Raw genomic sequence first — 20,278 nt, 5'->3', positions numbered from 1 at the left:
TTTGAGTGACCTTTATTTAGCAAAGTCATTTTTTTAGGTTGTTTTCTCATTTATTTATGGGGTTAAACACACCTGCGCTGTGGCACAGGGTTGTTGTGATTAAAGAGGTAAAGGTGCTCTATAGGTGTAACGTTTTATTGCTAACACGTGCATACTAGGTAATGACTCATTCCTCATAACCCTTGCCTTGGACTCACGCTTGTGTGTCCATATGTCCTTCTTGACTGTGGGGTAAGGTCGGAAAGGACACAGGGCTGCGTACAAGTGCTGACTGCGACGTATTTCACAAGAGAAGGAAGTGTGGTAATGATCAAGATAAGGAGCTTCTGCTCTCACCTTCCTCTGGTCATTGCTGGGCCGAGAAATCTCTCCTCCCCAAACCATCTCCAGTTCTCCCTTTCCAGGTAGCCTGTGAGGTGAAGGGTTTATATGTGGAACAAAAGAAGGAACACCAACTCAGCTGCAATAAAGAGGTATTACAATGTAAAGTCTGTAGGCTCTGTGGAGACTGTTAAAGATGACTTGTGACAGGAAGGGGTGTAGATGACATGTGCTGTGATGTACTGTGTGGGGGGGAGGGGAGAGAGGAAGGTGGAGAGAGGGCGAGGGCATGAACGAGCCACTTGGAACAAAGAGACGGGCTAGGTCTGGCTTTCCTCCCTTGGCCTGTGGAATCAGTTCACTGTAGGGGACAGTGATGCCTTGTGCTTATCTCGTAGCGGTCCATGGATGGAAGAGACCGCCTCCTGCACCCTGATCTAGTCAGGCTGATTATGGCGGTTGATGAACTGGAGGAAGAAAGCTTAACAGAACTCAAGCTAATGCCACTGCCTGCTGGGTTTTGCTTGGCTTTACTCGAGAAAAGACAAGTTGGGGAGGGACTGGAAAACTGACACTGGATGCCGGGTACTTCTTATCTCAAGTTAGGCTCAAAGTCATATAAGGACCTGCATTATCATTGCTAATTGACAGAGAAGGCAGCTGAGCTTCAGAAAATTGAAAGGAATGCCTAAGGTCTGTAGCAGGGAACTAGAGACGTTGATATTCGAGCCCAGGCTAGTTTGATTCCAAACCGCATGCTCTTTCTATGACAGCACCTGGGGGACTAGTAAACCCCCATCTGGAGATTTAATAGGGAAACACTCTCCAAGAAACGATTTGTCTTGATTTCAATGTTACATCCAACAATTTCAGATTAATATACTTTTAGGGATACTTTCAGTGTCATCTCACCCCTACACTGTCTATTTCTGGTAAAATCCAGACAGATGAGTATCTTCTTTTCCTATAATGTTGTTATGCCAAGAAGGGAGAATCTGCCACCTCCCGCTCAGTGTGAGGAGGGTGACAACACACACTGGGTCTCGGCTGTCCCTTCCTGGCTCACTAGTCAGAAGAGGCTCCTCAGGTGGGTCTGGCTTTGGGAGACTTTGGGGGACTCAGCTAGCAGGGACTTGATGAGCAGCTAGCACTCCTCTGAGCACTTTGGAGTATGTTCACAAAATAGAACAATATGTTCTGGAATGTACTATCACTTCAGTAATTCGGAAAACGGGAAACATCGGCAGGAATTGACTGTTTGGAGAAATTCCGTGACAAAATGAGTTTTACACTTGGCTTAGCAATAGAAAAGGGGTTTGCACAGGAGGACAGAGGACATGGCCATTTCTGGTGGGGGGCTGCTGCATTTACGCAAATCTGCAGAAGCAGCTGTGAATCCAGTTACTGGCGAATAGTGAAAAAATATTGGAATAGTAGAGTCAAGAATGATGAAGGGGGCCATAAAGGGAGAAACAGGAGTTTGAAGTTTATCCTGAAGAATCAACAGACCATGGTTATATTAGGTTTTAGGGCAGAAGCCGCAACAAAGTGTTACTGAGGGAAGGTTGGCACAGGGAGAGATAGACAGGGGTTCTTGCTCGTTCACTGGTTCTTCTGTCTTCAGGGACTGTCCATGGAGTGTCTCAGGATAGCAGAGTCCCATACTTTTGTGTCACTCCCATGGATGGGCAGCTTGTCCAGCTTCCAGCGTTCCCTACTGATACACACTGTTTGGAGGTGTGAGGGGAAGCAGTAGCCTGACTGACTCAAAGAGACATAATCCAGTATTGAGTCTTCAACAGAGAGCTCATAAATCTATTTCGTGCTGATTGCAGCTCTTGGCGCGGTCTCATCTGCGATGGGTCCCTGTTGCTATGGATGGGTATCTTCTTGCTAACGGGTAGACTCTCCACAATGCCTCTCCCCCCTACTGTTCCACCCTGACTTGCCCACCACTGTCTTCGCTGTCTGTATATTTTTGCTACAGGTACTAAAACAGGCCCTGTTCCTCTTTACCTCTGTGCTTTGCTTATGCTGATCCCCTGGCCCACAGTGTCTTCCCCTCCCTCCTTCCCTTTTCACTCCCATCTATCTGTGCCTTGGATTTCTTTCCCGTCCCTCCTGTTTGTGTGTGTTCTTTCTCCAATAGCATCTGTCAGCGTGGTCTTCCCGTTGTATCACAGCCACTTGACTTCTTATGTTCTCTTGGCTGGGAGGTTATCAAGGCACCACTCACATTTGTGTTCACGTTTAGGCGTGATCAGACTATCTGGGTTCTCCTCCTGGTTTCACCTCTTACTAATTACATAACCTTGGGCAAGTTACTCTGTGCACCTCAGACTTCTCGTCTGTAAAACTGGGACAGTAACAATCACAGCGTCACATGGTGATTTTGAGGAGGACATGAAATCACACACGTGAATCATTTAACATACTGCATGGGCCACAGCAAGCATTTCAGAAATGTTGCTGTTACTGCTATGCTGATAGTGCCGTGTGTATAGTACACACACGACAACTATATGTCGAATCAGCTTGTGTTTAGGAAATGGTTATGGTTGTGTTTTTAGGGGCTGGCAGCAGAGAGGCAGCCCAGGAGCTGAGGCATGATCCAGACATGGGGTCACGAAGGGGAAGGGTGGTATCTGGGGAATGGTCTGGGCATCACGTGACTGGTTCTCCCATTTGCCCGGCCCCTGTGGCTCCCGAGCAGACATGTCTTCCTGACAGCCTCAGGCCCAGGAAAGGCCGGGACACCAGGACAGCACACAGCTCCAGGCATCACAATTCTTGCTCCTTGGTCTGGCCTGACTCTTCTCTTTTTTCAGACTTTAAAACTGCTACAATCAGGCAGTGCCCTAGAGGTCAGCATGTACTACATACAGGGTCTTGCACAGCGTAGGTGCTGGATAGGTTTTTTAAAAAACCGTTAAGAGTACCTACTACATGCAGAACCCTGACTTAGGAGAGGAGGGGATATTGGCGTCGTTGTTGAAGAGCTAGAAGTCCAGGCTCTGGGTTCCAGTCACGGCCGTGGCAGGTGCATAATAATAATTATTCTTATAAGTGACACTTATTGAGTAGTTATGTGACACTAAGTCTTTTACGTACTTGCGTTATTTTGTTTAATCTTTACAATTTGACTGGATAGGTACCATTTTTATCTCCATTTAAATTAAGGTATCTCATTCATAGATTAAGTGAAGCTTACTTGGCTCCGCTTCCCCAGCTGGTAAGCAGAACTGGCCTTGAATGCAGGCCTGCCCAACTCCCGATTGGGACATTTTAGTCGCTACACTCACGCAAACCTCAAACAATTCCTGGGTCCCAGCTTCCCCATCTGTAAAATGAGGGGCTACACTTGGTGATCCTTTGGGGTAATACCGAGTGGTACCACCCACGTGGGCTGTGATGCAGAGTGGATGAGTGTTTGGATGGCAGTTCAGACCCCTGCTGCTCTAAGGCTGTTGTATCAGTGAGATAATGTGGGCAAAACACCTTCCTACCCAACAGGCCTCCATGCACATTAGTTTTCCTTTCCTTCTTCTTTTAGCTCTAAATTCTTTGACTTCAAGGTGCCAAAGAAATGCAGCACATCGGTGGTTCCCAATGTCTAGTGTGTGGGCTTTGCTGGTTCCGGAGACGTTTCTCTGGTGGTCAGTGATGAGGAAAATAAGGACAAGGAAGTGAACTTTCCAGAAAGCTAAATTGCTTCCATGTCACTCGTCTATGTCCCCTCTGAAAGGACAGTGACAAGATGGTGACTTTTGTTTATTTTTTCCAGGTGGTCTCCATAGATTATACATTTAAGTCCCCTGGCCCAAGTTTTTCCCGAATTTTCCCTGGTCCATGAAAGCAAATGTCTGGGAATAGTAGTAGTTGAACAGGTTTTTTAAATTGTCTGTGGTAAAGAGCAGGTTGTTGTTGTTGTTGTTTAATTTCCAATATATCACAGACTAAGACTTTTAAATTTTAAAATAAAAAAAAGTAGAAAAGTAAAATAAGATATTTACAAATACAAGGTCCATTTGTAAATGATCTAGGATCACTGGACATAGAATTGGTCTGTTGAGTTGCACTGAATGCTTCTACACACTTATTTCCTTGGGGACTGGCAACCACAGGGTCACGATCAGGTGGGTCACTCAGAGAGGCAGACAGGCGAGGACGCTGCCCGACTGGGAGAAGGGTCTGCCTAGCAATAGAGCAGAGCTCTCAACCTGAGATTCATGGGTGTAATTAAAAGAACACGTAGACTTATAAAAGGAAAATATTGATGTATTTCTTTTCTTTACTAAAATCTAAACGAAATCTAGCACGTCTCTTAACTAGTAAGTTAGGCCACAAAGCACAGTAGTGTTAGCAGTTGCCAAAGACTTTGGTTCCAAGGAGGTCACAGCTACTCTTATGTCATATTTGGGAGCTACTCTTGAGGTCCTGTTTACACAGCGTTGAAATTGCAGCAGCTATTATACCTGCTGACTTGTTAAATACAACATTGAGGAAGCACATGCATTGCTATATTGCAATTAAAAAATATTCTAGTAACTGTAATTCTATTAAATGTCAACAGGTTCCTGGGAGATTAGTGGTCACTGAGAGAGGGCTATTCTGGGACCCGGGGGTCATTTATTTTTTGCTCTTTGTCGTCGATCTACACATTGAGTCAGTCTGTGTTCTTTTGCCAGAAACACTGAGTGTCCTCACTGCTAAATGCACACTCAGTGCCCAGAGGAGTTTGAGGGTGTCATGGTGGCCTCAGCTTGCTCCAAGCTCTTACAGATGTTCTCCTCAGGGGAAGACCATGGTTACTAATTAACTAGCAAATCTGATCCTGAGAATGAAAGCGGGGCGGTCATTTGCATGTGAGAGCCATTGACGTGAACACAGTGGCCAGTGGCCGCAGCTGAGGTTGCTTTCTGTGGACTGTGCACCTTTGCCTTGATTGCTGGGTCATCCTTCCGAGAGAGCAGGCGCTGCAGTGGGAGGATGAGGTACGTGTGCAAATTCATGCTCACTATGGCGGTAGATGTGTGTTTGCAAGTGTGTGTGGACTTGGGTTGATCTCTTTTAGTCAGAATGCCCTCGTTAATTTGTTAAACAGAAACAAAGATCAAGAACAAATCACAAAATTACACAGACACACACATAAAACAAAATTCAACTCAATTAATTTCTTTTTTCGTGGTATATGTGTGTGTGTGTGTGTTCTCTGGACCAAGGCTGGATCTATAAGTCCTATTGTAGTTAAACCTCTGTGCGTGTGTGTGTCTCTGTGTGTGGTGTGATGACTGATTTAATATTCAGGGTGAGGGAGCTGGCAGGAACACTTTCTGATTCAGGAGACGAGGTGTGGGAAGTGAAGAGAAAGGAGTTCAAATGTGGGAGTTAGGTTAGAGCATTTGGGGACGTTCCTTCTACAAGGAGGAATGCTAATTAGAGAATCTTTCATAGTCAGGAAATTGAGAAATCTATTACTATCCCTGTGAGTTTTGTGCCTTTATTGATCAAGTAAAGAATTCCTGTATGGTGTGTGAGTGAAGTATTGGGGTGTGTGCACGTGCTGGCGTGTGTTGGCAGTGGGTGTGAGAGATTTCTTGTGGAGTCTGGAAGGAAGGTGTGAAGTGAAAGAGACAGTATCTGGACCAGCAATCGTGTGTGAAATAGAATGGCAGTGCCAAGGGGAAGAAGGGAAGGTGATGGATTGTTGCTGACCGCTCTCTGGTAAAACTTAAAATAAAAAAGGGTTGAGTCCTCACTAGTCATTAGAGCCTTGCTAGACACATGTGGGCACTTCTGACTGGCCAGTGAGATGGGAAGGAAGAGTTACTACTGGGAAAGACAGGGAGGCTAAGATCAATGCCATGGGTCTCAGGCCTACTGGTGGGCTCCTGATACAGGGTCTGAACTAAAGGGACCTCTTGATGTCCGAACTGTCTGTTGCTTTGGTGTCATGTGTCAGTGGGTGTATGTTTGGTGGGCAGAAGGGAGTGAGAGGGAGGGGGGTCTTTGATTTGTTGTGCTGGTCGGGCCAAAGTCCTATCCAGGACTGAATGAAGTGGAAGGACATTCTATCCCACAGTCCACTTTTAAGATGGCTCATCATTATCCCACTCACACTTACACAAGAAGCCAGCGATGTTTTATTGCTGTTCTCTCACAAGTGAGTTTCGATGAGCTAATAAAGTTCCTTTACGTACTGCTCCATAAGCATGGAATATTAATGAATATATGGGCTTGGAAGAATAGAATTTTTGTGTAAAATTGGTTCAGCAGGTAGCTGCTGCATGTGATGATGAAGATAAGCCTTTGCACGCCCCGGTGCTGGGGTCACGGTAGGTCAGAGCTGTCTTCTACAGATGATTCTCTTTGTGGTTCAGATGGAGAAACTGAGGCCCGGAGGGCTTAAGCAGTTTTTCCAAGGTCACACAGCTGAGTAGGATCAGAGCTGGCTTTTAGGTCTCTGCCCTTGGGATGTGACCAGACTTGCAAAGAAAAGGCCATTCGCTTCTTTTTTCTCTTCCTAGTCTCTAAGGAGCCGGGAGATAATGGGCCAACCCAATAAATTTTGCCCAGGATTTCTGAAGAATATCCAGGACTTGCTGGGGTCTCCTTTGCAAGTTATTGTCAGTCTCTGTAAAACTGGCCCTCTTTTTTCCACTAGATCTCTTGCCTTGTGTTAGCAAAGGGTTTTTAAAAGAAAGGCTTAGCTTGCCATATGCAAATCAGACAGTGGTTATAATTCAGAAAAGATGAGAGATGATTATCCAGTTTTACCAAATGAATTTAGATGGCCATTTCAAGAATTTGGGCTCCCATCTGGTTTATCTATCAAATACTTGTCTAAATAATTATACCAGTACCAGGAAAACTAGTCTTGGCAATGATTTATGTAAACATTTTAATTCAAGAGGGAAAAAAAAAATCACTATTGGAGTCTACACAATTTATGCACAATGATAATTTGCACCTTTACGGTGAGATTTTTTTCTGACCAGCCTAATTAAAACTGCAACCCTCATCCACATCTTCCTCACCCCACCCCCACTTCATTTTTCTCTGTAGCCCTTATCACAGTCTAACTTATTGTATATTTATTTTGTTTCTTGTCTCTTTTTTTCTACACACAAGAATGTAAGTCCCATGAGGGCAAGAATTTTTATCTTTTTTGTTTGCTATATAACTAGTTCCTGGAAGGATACTTGGTACATTGTAAGAGCTTCATAAATAATTGATGAGTGAATAAATAAACTGACATCAGATCTCCCATTCATTCAAAGATATAATGTTAACTTGATGAATAAACACGAGAAATGTGTAGTAGCAGCACCTCATTCTCCTTGGTCTCACAGAGAATGTAAAACAATCCTGGGGGCCATAAGTTTAAAGTGAATTGAATTGACTACTATCGATGCTTGTGAATGTACTTTTAAATCCACCACGCACGACAGAGACTGAAATATTGCAGATTTTTTGTTTTCTTCCCACACTCCTTGTAACTCCACGGTTGTCTTTGGAAGGACGCAGGCACCTCCATGTATCTTAATTGAAACTTAATTATTCATGACTGTAAGTTTTCTGCCTCTGCATCATAGTGAAGAGGTTGGCTTTGGATTCAGGTTGCCTGGGGTGAAGCCTGGCGCTGAGGTCTGGATGTTGTCAATCTAGCCTCTCTCCTGCTCAATCAGCTTGTTTGTAAAGGGAGAAGAATAACAGTCCCTACCTGTAAGCTGGTTGTGAGGACTAAAGGAAATAATGCATGTGAGTACGTAGTCTCAGACCAGGCTCATTTTAAGTACTTGGTTAATGAACAAGACATTATTCGATAAAACTACATCTCACAAAAAGCCTAAACTGGTGTCCAGCATGGGAACTATGGTGTAGAACACGTGTAATGGTTGAAAGTTCTGGCTGGGAGTCTAAGGGCAGGTGTTCAAATTGTGACTTCATTCCTTATCAGCTGTGTGACATTAGACGGGTTATTTGGCCTTGCTGAAGCTTGATTTGCTCATCTGAAAGTGGGGCTAGGTAGCAGGAACTAACTTGGGGCTATTATGAGGGTTGCATGCTACCAGTTATATAACCTCGTAGCACATTCACTCAATCATCGCTAGCTATTTTTATCATCATTAAAACTGCACAATGTGTGTTTGTCCTATGAACTAGAATATTCAAAGATGGATTACAGACTGCCAAGTAGCAGTTTTTAAAACATTTTTTTTTCTTTTAAAATCAATTAAAACTATTGTGGGGACAGAGCCAGGAGTGCAGTTTCCAGGCTCTCGGCCTCACATGGAAAGGTGCTGGCTCTGGTAGTAAATGGCCATCAACTGTGATTGGATGGCCATCAGCTGTAACCAGTGAGCCATTGGCCACTGATATAACTGCCGTAGATAAGCTAGCAAGCGCGGATTGCAGAGAGGTGCGGATTGCAGTTAGCACAGAGGATTGCAGTTGGCAAGTGAGGTTGGTTGGCAGAGAAGTGGACGGCAGGTTGCGGATCGTGTGGCTGCTGCTTCCTGTGTCTCCAACCCAGCCACCAGCGAGAATATAGTGGTATGACTCCCCTATCTATGGCTCCGTGGGTGTTCCTTTTTGGCCTCACCATATGCTGTGTTCTTATGTGGGGAGCGGGACCAGAGACCCCATATGACACCCTGCATGACAGCTATTTAAATTACTTCTGATTCTATTTGCCTTTTGCCACTTTTCTTGATCTTAATTTTGCCTGAATTGCATTCCTAATTGAGATTGTAGTTTTCACCATCAAGATCCATGTAATTCAGGAAGGAAGTTCAATCAGAAGATGCTGATGAGGGCTTTTTTTTCCCTTAAGGCTTAAGGAAATGTTTCTCTTCCTTAGCTAGAAAATAATTTTTGTTCCATAGAGCAGGTAACCATAGTTGAGTATATGATATAAATGGACTTTTGATAAGAGGCAAACAGATACTTTTAAAATGCAAATGATATATTATTCAAAAGTCATATTTACCCATGTGTATTAATTATCTGTTGCTACATAACAAATTAACCCCAAAATTTAATACCTTGAAATAATAAACATTTATTATCTCACAGTTTCTGTGGTTTAGGAATATGGGAGCAGCTCAGCTGGGTGATTCTGGTTCAGGGTCTCTCATGAGGTTGCAGTCAAGCTGTCACCTGGGCTGCTGTCATGTGAAGGCTTGACCGGGGCTGGCAGATCACGTCTGAGACGCGTCACTCACGTGGCTATTGGCTAACGGCCTCAGTTTCTGGCTGTCTGTTGTACCTTTCTATAGGCCTGCTTGAGTGTCATTATGACAGGGCAGCTGGCTTCTCTAAGAAGTGACCCAAGAAAAGCAGCAAGGAAGTGATCCAAGAGAAAGAGGAAGGAAGAAGCTGTAATGCCTTTTATAATCTAGTCTTGGCAATCACACACCATCCCCTCTGCCGTATTGTTTGTTAGATGTGACTCCCGAAGTCTAGCCCACTCTCCAGGAGTGAGGGATGGCAAGGGTTAAAGGTAATGTGATTTACAAGACAGCCTGGCAGAGGACGAGTGGAGGGGTTGGTGCAGGAAGACCTTGAATCGGCAAGACTGCTGCTCATGGCTCCTCCTGTTTCTGCCTGGCTTTCTGCACCCGTATCGCAGATAACACATGAGTCACCTGGCACGTGGAGTCATAAAGCACTTAGCAGATAAGAGTATCTGAACGGGTTCATAAGTGCTGTACTTGTGTCCACAGATAATGCATTCTCCCACGAAGCATGAAAGACACATGTGCCCCTACCGAGGAGGTTGTGAGGTCATAAGGAGAATCCCTACGGTAGAAGTCAGGGCCACTGATTGTCCCAGTGACTTGTCCCGAGTTCCGGGCAGTGTCATTAGGGCCCACAGTACCTTGGTCCATTCCTCTACCATGGAGACGTTAGCCTGGCTATTCTTCTATCTCAGTCTTGTTGAGAATATAGAATGCAATTAGTGTCAGGTATCACTAACCTCTGTAAACAGGGAGTATCCCGGACTCTCAGATCGTTGCTAAGCCAATGGCACGAGATGTCAAGTTATCCCTCGCAAAGGTAGTAAACGTTATCTTTAAAAAATGCTGTTGGAATTTGGCACAAGTGACCAAAGGATATGTCTTAGTTAATGTTTGAGAGAGCATACAGGATGTTGACTTATAAAGGACAGTAGTGGGGTCAGAGGAAAGAGGGGCTAAAGGCAGTGATGTCTGGGGAAACCATGGGAAGGGCAAGATATGAGTAATGTTACTTGCTACCGATGGAGGGTCATGCCACCACTCATTCCAGAATCAGAATTGTCCCTAACAAAAGACGAAGTCCTGAAATAAAGGCGCTGAGGGTGTCTGGAAAGGACTGCATGTGAGGCACAGTCCTCGCTTGAGTTTGTGTGTGGTGCTTAACTCAGTGTCAGGAACAAACCTTCAGTGTGGTCTGTGCTTTTCTGGCCAATGACTAAGGGAGTTTGTGCAGAGGCCTGCGTGAGTCTGACAATCCCAGTGATCCCTGCGTTAATGGCTGTCAGTTCTTCCTCTCTTAAAGCCTGGTTTCTGTGTCGACCACAGGAGTCAGGAATACTTAGGAATGTGGCACTTTATTTCTTGACTTGAACCGTTGCTACATGTCTATGCTCCATATGGACACAAGTGGTATGAAAGTTCATCGCCCCGAGCAGTCTAGTTGACCTCAGCTTTCCCTGAGACCTCCCATACCGTGGAGAGGTTGAGTGAGCGTGCATGACTTTGCCTAATCTTTCCTCACTGATGAGAAGACACTTTAAAGCCCAACTTATGGTGGATCTTTGAATATAATATTTTGAGGTTTTGAACTTCATGACTCTTTCTTTAAGACCCACTCTTTGACTCAAAATGCTGTCTAAATTTAAATCCCAACCAGATGAGCTTCATGTGTTCAATTTCCGTGTTCTGGGCTTCAAGAGCGCACAGGATTCCCAATGCATTGCAGAGATTCTATAGTTTGTTTGGCAGGGAGCACAGGAGGGGGCATCACAAGATGTTCCATCAGGTTCTATGGAGAGTGAACCCTACCATGATGGAAAGTTCTGTGGTAGGAGGTCCCGAAAGTTTGATGGATCCAGGAGGCAGACATTCAATCCCAAGGCAGCTTATGGCAGTCAGCTGATATGTTTCAAGTCCTTCCTCATCAGGGATGCAGTGCCTTGAAGCAACTCTGATGGAGGAGGTAAGGAAAGAAACAACTTGCTAGGAGAAGGAGAGCAGGTTGGAAGAAGGTGGCAGGAATAGGTTGAGGCAAGCTGTTGAAGACTGAGGCTGGGGTGGGCTCCAGCGTACTCCATACATGTGGTGCCCACCCAGATCTCTAGTGCCAGGGTAGATGTAGCAGCCAAAGAAAACCACATTCACCGGGATGGACAATTTGGGTGCTAGTCCCTGACGATGGATAGACTTTGAGCAAGGCACCTCACCTATAAAAAGAAGAGGCTAGGCTAACCACTGGTTCCACTTTTATTTTTTAACTTCATGGACACGATGTCTTAATATTTTTGCTTAATAAAGCACGTTCATTATAACTTGTAAGCCTATGATAGGTTTACCATTTCTGAAACATGGTTGCGTATCCGAATCGTCCATGGAGCTTTAGAAAGAGATCAGATGTCCAGACCTCAACCGTAGAGATTCTGACTAAGGAGGTTGGGGCAAGGGGTACGTGCTGAACATCTCATTTAAACTTCTGACAGAGTCTTATCCTTAGCCAGGATTCATGACAGGTCTAACAGAGGTGCATGTGTCATTTCTGTTTGTCTGTGAAAGTGAAAATGCTCAAGGACTCCTTGGGGACTCCAAAGGTAGCCGCGGGTCAAGATAATCCATAAGGCCTCTTCAGTTCTAGAATTCTAGGTTAAACGTCACTGGCTCTCCTCCAAATTACAATTTCTAAATACTCTTCCCACTAAAAAGAACATCCTCAGATGTGTTTGGTTGGTGACTTGAGGGCAGGAAATATACATGAGCCTAGGTTACTGTGTCATCCCAGAAAGCAAGGAAACTGTCAAAGGCTACTGGGAACCAACTTGGAGAGACTCCCACTGGGTAAAGACGAGACAACATGACCCTTAATAGTAAATAATTAAATAATAATTATTATATCAAAGGATTAATGCAGATAACATGTGTTGAAATCTGCGTGTTTGTAAAGATCTTGGGTGAAAACCTATCTCAGTGGTCCCCCTTTGGAGGATGCCAAGGAAGAAATCCTGATTTTGCAAACCAGTAAATAAAGAGAAACATTTATCCTGCCTTTCCTACATAAACGGTACCTTTGTGAACCAAATGCTAGATGAGGGCGATTTCTCTCTACAGGAATATTGCATCCAATAAATGAAGAATTATAGAATGACGGCATCGCTATGTCACAACTCCTAATGAAATAATGGATCTAAGAAATGCTCACCGATGGTTGCTAACATGAAAAGGGGAGAATCTGCTAGATTTTATGTGTCTCCTACTGGAAGATGCTAGATGCTATGCCATTTATGCACCATTCTTGAAAACAAGCAAAAACAAAACAAACTGTGCCTTGCCAAAACTCTAGATCTAATAATTTTCAGGAAACACAAAGGTAGAGAAACATGTTAGCATGCAGGGGATACAATCGATAAAATACAAATTGTGGGGAAATCTACAGACCAAACCGCACTGACTTAAAAAGACTTAGAGACATGCCAAATATAACATAAATCTTACTTGCATCCTTTTGAGTAGAACAAACAAACTCTAAAAACTATCAGACAATGATGGACGTTTCAACCTTGACTAGCGGTATTTGATGAGTAAGGAATTGTTCTTAAAATATTTTAGGTGTGATGATATTATTTTGCTTGTCTTCTGTGATTTTTTTTTATTTTTCAATGAAATATACTTCAACAGTTTCAGATTAAAAGATCTGAAGGAAAAGATATGAAGGAAATGTGAGATTTCCTTCAAAATAATGCAAGATTAGGGAGAAAAGTGAGTAGGAATAACAACAAAATGAGATTAGCAAGGAGTTGATAATTTTTTATTCTAGATGATGGATATGTGGAATTTGCCATGTTATTTATTCTATTTGGTATACATTTGACCTTTTCCATTAAAAACATACTAACTATATATTAAATACACGTAGAAGACTTAAAATCATTTTCAAATCTACAATTAATTGTTTCCTCTTTTTTATAGATGGCAAGAAAGAAGCTGAAAGATTTCACTAGTTTGGAGCTTATGCTCAGTGCTCTTCTGCTGGCTGTGTTTATCATCACTATTCCTCTCTTTGTGCTTTCAGCCAAAGAGTCTTTGGAATCTAAAGGTAACAAGGAACTCGGGTATTCTCCCTCCATAGATTGCTCTTATCAGAGCAAAACCCTCATCATCCATGGCAGGGAGGTGATGCTTCCCATTCTTTGCTGTGAGTGTGTGTGTGTGTGTGTGTGTGTGTAGGTTTTATGTGTGTTGGACGCACCTAACTTAAAACTGGCAGCTTGGTAGGTATTCATTGTAGGCCTAAATTCTGACACTTTCATTTGCTAACTAGCGCAGTGCAGGGTTCCACGATTTACACACTATGTGTTGGCCAAATTTTATCGACTACTCCTAGTTTTGTTAACAATAATATATGAAAGGCAATCACATAAACATGTAATCAGTTAAAGTATTTTAGGCCAAGGTTTGGTTCTTTAAAAACATAACAACTACCAGAGTTACTTTATTAAAAGTTCATCGAACTGTTTTATTCTAAAAGAGGGGCTGGATCGTGCTGAGTTATCCATGACTTCTTATCTGCTTTACCTCGAAACAGCTTCCTAGACGAACCAGACAATGAAGGTTCCTCTAGAGGAAACCTTCTTTGTCCTTATTCCCAGTGCCAGCAATTCTAATGTTGTGGGAAGTTAGATTAAATAATGTCAAAGTTTGTTCAAGTCTTACAATTCTATGATTCTGAAGATGGAACTGAAATCCTTATGCAGAAACTGCTGCAAATAGGGAGTTCTTTTAATCCACCATTTTTGAATTAGAAACTCTAAAAGCCTCACCGTTTTGTCTGAATGTTATTAATTTATTGCTGAGTGCCTTAAAGAAATCTCACTTCCTTATATTAGGATGCAATAAATGTATCTTTTCAATTTTACTGATTTTTAAATCTGAATCAACGTCCTTGGGCAGATTCTAGCTGCCAATTTCTAAACTAGTGGTATTAATCTAAAAAAAAACCAAAAACAAAAAAAACCTTTCTAAGTGAGATTCCAAAAGCGTTTATTTCATATCAATTAGAATAGCTATTCTGGAATCAGCGATTCAGGTCGAAGTCCAATAATATTCTGATTAGGAGACAAAGTCAATGGGTATTTATGAGAAAGGGAAGGAGAACGATTACATTTATAGAAGGAAGGCATTTTTCCTGATGCAGGTACCATAGCGATGTTAATTTTAAACAATGTTTTCCACTTTCAGTCATCAGTCCAATAATCATAATAACTGTTCTCCGTTACCTTTGCAAACATTCCTGGGGCCACACGATGTTTCTTTAGACCCAGCCCAAAGGTTATTTTGTCCTGTTTTAACATTCCAAAGATCTGAGGCCTAAGGCGTGCAAGGCAGGTCCTCTGGCACGGCTGCTTGGGCTGCATTCATTATTATTGTTATTGACAGTGGGCCCCCTTTACATTTGTTTGTGATATGAGGCTTTCTATTTACATAAGAATGTCGCCACTCAGAACTGTTCCTTGTTGAGGGACTGCCCCTTGCCTGAGCAAGTGGAATGGAGGTTCCTGTGATTAGCGGGGTGACATTCAAGACAACAATAGACTGTGACACGGTCCGTGTGTAAACCTGTCATGAACCAGTTGCTGGGGTGAAAAGAAAGGCCCAGAGTGGAGTCTGCAGACTTTGCTGGAAAGGGGCAGACTCTTGATACTTCAGATTTTGTGGGCCATACGGTCTCTGTCATAAATTCCACCAGTGGAGCGCAAAAGCAGCTGTAGACAATACATGAAAAACTGGGTGTGGCTCTGTCCCACCAATACCGTGTTTCTCCGAAAATAAGACCGGGTCTTATATTAAGTTTTGCTCCAAAAGATGCATTAGAGCTTAGGTTCAGGGGATGTACTCCTGAAAAATCATGCTAGGGCTTATTTTCCGGTTAGGTCTTATTTTCAGGGAAACACAGTACTTTATTTAAAAATCAGGCTGTGACCTGATTTGGTCCACAGGCCACAGTTTGCTGACCCCTGGACTAGACAAGGTAGCCCTGGTTTCTGCCGTGGTGAGCTTCCATCTAATGGTGGGGTCACACTGCTTGTCTGCAGTGTCTCAGCGGGCAGGGCCTTGGTGGCAGAAGGAGACGATGCAGGACAGGTAGAGGTAAAGAAATACAGTCAGCGAGAATGAAGTGGGGTTGATAAAGTGAGTGCATAGATTTCAGGGACGTCAGAGTGAAGCCGGGTCGGTAGTGGAGTTTGTATGGTCACAGGTATGGATACTGGAGATTATTAAATGCCCGTGACATGAAAAGTGTCTGATGGTCGTTTTATGTTTGCTTTTGGGACGATCCAGATCTGGGGACAATTCCTGATTCCACTGAGTGCCCAGTGCTGAATGAATCGGAGCGGGTAAACTGCATCCCTGACCAGCCGCCTACAAAGGTTTGAGTTACGGATCTTGCTTTTCATTGAAGAGTTTGTGCTATTGGATGGTTGTTTGCTTTTGTTTTCTGTTTGAAACTCCTAGAGAGTTGTGGTCATTGCAGCTATTGGAGGCTCTGGCAAAGTAATTCTGTACCCATGCTTGTATGACGGTACAGCTTTGCGAGAGGAAGGGCTGGAACATTCTTTTGGGTTGACAGATTTGGCAAATAAAAGTGTGGGCTGCCCAGTTAAATTTGAGTTTCATGCAAGACTTGGGACTTACACAAAAATGGATTTGTCGTCTATCTGGCAACACTACTTGGTTACTAGTTCTCTGACTCTGTTATTACCTCTGTTTCTTGCCCTCTCTCTGTCTCTCTCTGTCCTTTTATAATTCCAAAAGGTTATCTAGGATCGAAAATACATGCGTAAAACATTATTTAAAATAAGTACAAAGTTTCAAGAGCCCTGCTTGGAAGGGAGAAGGTAATAAATACCAGATTGAAGATAGTGCAGGCATCTGGTAGTTACTTTAGGGCACTGTTTCTTGCTCCTCAGCTGAAGTCCAGCTGAATATTATGATTATAAAATACATTGCACTGACTGTATCAGTCACTTTCCACACTCAGAATGAATGAAAACAAAATGCTGCAGCCTTCTGAGTGAAGGGCACTGACAGGAATGGGAGATGTGTGTCTGACACACAAAGTGTGCTTGCTGCAGCTGACACGTGCGCACGTGACACTCTCACACCTCCTCTGTAGTCACCCTATCTTTACTAGGCTGGACTCCTCTGTGATGTGCTTGAGCGTTGCTGTTTTGGTTTGTCTAAAGATCCTAATACCAAAAGACATTTTTTTTTCTATTTTTTTCTCTCACACTTCTAGAGGCAAAAAGTCCAAAATCAAGGTGTTGGAAGGGTTGGTTGCTTTTGAGGGCTCTGAGGAAGAATCTGTTCCAGGCCTCTCTCCGAGCTTCTGGTGATGGTTGTCAGTCCTCAGTGTTCTTTGGCTTATAGCTGCATCACTGTAATGTCTGCCTTCATCTTCACGTGGAGTTGTCTCTCTCTCTCTCTCTCTCTCTCTCTCTCTCTCTCTCTCTCTCTCTCTTTCTCTCTCTCTCTCTCTCCCATTTTTAAAGGATACCAGTCTTGTTGGATTAAAGGCCCATCCTGCTCCAGTATGATCTTAACTAATTACATTTGCAACAATCCTGTTTCCAAATAAGTGATTTCAAGACAGAAGAGAGAATGTAGACTAAATGACAGAAGAGGACCTTGTGGGGCACATACATGACATTGAAAGGTCCCAAATGGCCAAGATCTAGGGTGGGTGCCAGAGAGAAGAAGGTAATGTGTAGGCCTGGAATGTAGATTGGAGCCCAAAGATACACAGCCATTCATATGCTGCTTTGTCCGTCCATGGGAACGGGAAGTTGTGGTCTAGCTGTGTCTACCCAAACAGGATGTTTGACACACTGGGTTTGCAGCAAGCTGACCCACACCCCTTTACTGCCCTGGTCGTAGTGTGCTAGGAAACCAGCTGCTCAGAAGCCCACCTGGAGCACTAATGCGTCCTAAGTCTGTTTCTTCTCTCTTTTATGTTAAGAAGCATTGGGTTTGGAGGAGAATAGGACTTGGGTCGTGTGAGCTTTATTAGGTCTTAAACAATATCTTCAGGATCTGCTTTCCATCTCTGAGTTCATTTCAGTCCTTCTCTTTCTGTGGGTGCCTGTATATATCTATGATGTTTCTACATCATATATAGAAAGTAAAATATCTTTATTTGTTGTCTGCTTTTCCTATCAATTACCGAGGGAGCTCTCTTTAAATATATGCCATTATGTCTACTATCTTTTTCAATTTTACCTTTTGATTCTTTAAAAATTTCTGTAAATATTTTGAGTCTTTATTATTAGTCACATGTCAAGTTTGAGATGTCATATCTTCCTTGTGAATTGAACCTTTTGTCAGCATGTAGTGACTCGATGTTTCCTTAATAATGAATTTTTACTTAAGGTCTGTTTGTCTGATATTACTATAGATAGTTACACTACCCTTTGGTTAGCATTCTTCTCACATGTCTGTTTTACCCCTTTCTACTCTTAGTGCTTTTGTGAGCTTACATTTTAGGTGGGCTTCCAATAAGTAACTTTAGCTGAATTTCTTTCTTTAAATGCAATCTATCTTTATCTTTTAAATTAGTAGGTAGACCATGGGCTGATTGACATGGAAGATTTTTTTCTACGGTCTCATTTTGTGTTTTCCATTTGTTCTGTTTTTTTATGTACTGCTTCCTACCCCCACCCTGATATATATATATATATATATATATATATATATTTTTTTTTTTTTTTCTTTCCTTAAGTTCTCAATTTTCTCTTAAATTTTAATTCTGATGTCCAACAAACAGGGGCATTTTTGTGTCTTGGGTTTACTTCTTTTTGTGTTCCTTCAGTTCAGGTCGTCATCATGTTTTATAGCTTTTTTCTACAGGTGTTTTCCTCGGTTTTACATACTGTTTCCTCTCTTGTTTATGAGCACTGTGCTCTGCTCCTCTTCCCACTTCTCTTCATAACTGCTTAGCTACACAACGGGAACCAGTATATTCCGGGAACTGGTATATGCGAGTGGGTCAACACAGACTATTCTCTTTTCTCATTACTTTGGATGCTCTTTGGTCTTTGCCCTTTCTAGTTCAATGAAGAAATTACTAAGCTCTGGGGAGTATACAAAAATCATTTTGTTTAACACCCTTTCCATCACGTTTCTCTTTTCCTGTTACACTGAAGTTTCATCTGAGGGGGTTATGAAAGGAAACAACAAAAACTACTGATTGAAGTTGAGTTCACAGTAACAGCTGATCCCATAGCAATAGAAACCACAGAGGGACATGCTCGTAGTTTTTCCATCCTTAATATTGGCTGTTAACATACAAATTACTATTTGATTAAATTTAATTGTTCCTATATCCAAGCCATAGCCTCCTGAAAACGTGCTCAGCAGGTACTCAACCCAGACTCGAGAAAAAAGGCAATGGATAGCAAGAGAAGGACATTTGGGTCGCAGCCTCCTCAGTAGCTAACTATGTAGCCTCTGTGAACCTTTCCCTCTGGGAGCCTCAGGTTCTTCACCTTTAAACAATGTAGCGGAATATTAGTTATCTATTGCTATGTGACAAATTATCCCAAGACACGATGGCTTACAACGAACATTATATTCTCAGTGTTATTGTGGTCAGAAGTCTGGCCTTTGTTTAGCGGGGTGCTTTTGACTCAGTCTTTCAGAAGACTGCAGTCAGGGTGTCTGCTGGGATTGCGGGGTGACCCTGTTCAAGCTCATCCGTGTGACTGTAGGCAGGACTTGGCTCCTCAGGCTTGTTGGAGTGAGGACCTCAGTTCCTTGCTTGCTGTTGGCCAGGGACGTCCCTCAGTTCCTTGCCATGTGGGTCCACCCACAATGCGGCATCGCGCTTCTCCCACAGTGAGGCTGCCACAGAGCCAGTGAAAGAGCCAGTGAGACCGAGACGCCATGGTTCTGTGATCTAACACAATCCATTATTTTTGCCACGTTCTATTACTAGGTTGGTGCAAAAGTAATTGTGGTTTAAGAGGTTAAAAATAATTGCAAAAACCGCGATTATTTTTGCACCAACCTAATAGTTACATGTCAGCAGGTCCCGCCACCCTCAGGAGATCTTGCTTTATACTTTTTTGTATTTAACCTGGTTGGTTCTCCCAAGTTAGTTAAGGTGAGAAAGGGATTGTATTCATTTTAGTCTACACTTGCTTCTGTCACTAATTGTGGTGTAAAGCAGGCACCTTCCTTAAATAACAATTGGAATCTATTTGGGTTTCAAGGAAGAATTTCTGCCTTGGGAGGAGTTCTATATACATACAGAGGGAGCCAAAAAAATGTATACACATTTTAAGAAAGGAAAACTGTGTTAAAATTGTAATACTCAATATATGCTGATAACAAAAGATGAATACTAGTCACATTTGACTTCTGCAATTACAAGAGGTGCTCAAAGTGGTTACCATCAGCGTCCAGACACTTCTGATGACGGCGAACTACTGCTTGAGCAACGTTGGCCAAAGTGTCCCCTTGTACACATTTTTTTGGCACCCCCGGTATATGTCACATATACATAACACACACATGGGTAATATACACATTTAAAAGTCAAGGTAAAATTGATTTTTATTTCAAAGTTTCTGAATAAAGTTGATGGCAAAGTCCTTTCTTTTCTTTCTTTTTCTTTTTTTTAAAGCCCAAACCAGTATAAATGAAGCTCCATTTGTAATTTGGGGTTA

At 42.8% G+C, this 20,278-nt stretch overlaps 1 protein-coding gene across 2 annotated transcripts in view; it reads left to right on the top strand.

The window, feature by feature from the left end:
- The first annotated feature begins 365 nt into the window (after window positions 1-365).
- MGAM (maltase-glucoamylase) overlaps window positions 366-20,278 on the top strand; it is a 73,836-nt gene continuing 53,923 nt past the window's right edge. The window contains exons 1-3 of one of the 2 annotated variants that reach the window (XM_088799871.1): window positions 366-473; window positions 13,524-13,650; window positions 15,894-15,982. In XM_088799871.1, coding sequence (XP_088655997.1) covers window positions 13,524-13,650; window positions 15,894-15,982 — 216 coding nt within the window. In that variant the 5' untranslated portion in view covers window positions 366-473. Of the gene's footprint in view, window positions 474-5,183; window positions 5,316-13,523; window positions 13,651-15,893; window positions 15,983-20,278 lie in introns of those variants that run through there. The other variant, XM_074315260.2, reaches the window with a different exon arrangement.

This window comes from Rhinolophus sinicus, chromosome 8, assembly GCF_057876585.1.
Source record: "Rhinolophus sinicus isolate RSI-liver-muscle chromosome 8, RSI-T2T, whole genome shotgun sequence".
In the NCBI taxonomy this organism is placed as follows: domain Eukaryota; kingdom Metazoa; phylum Chordata; class Mammalia; order Chiroptera; family Rhinolophidae; genus Rhinolophus; species Rhinolophus sinicus.
The sequence above is the reverse complement of the archived record's forward strand: the minus strand, read 5'-3'. Positions and strand labels throughout refer to the sequence as shown.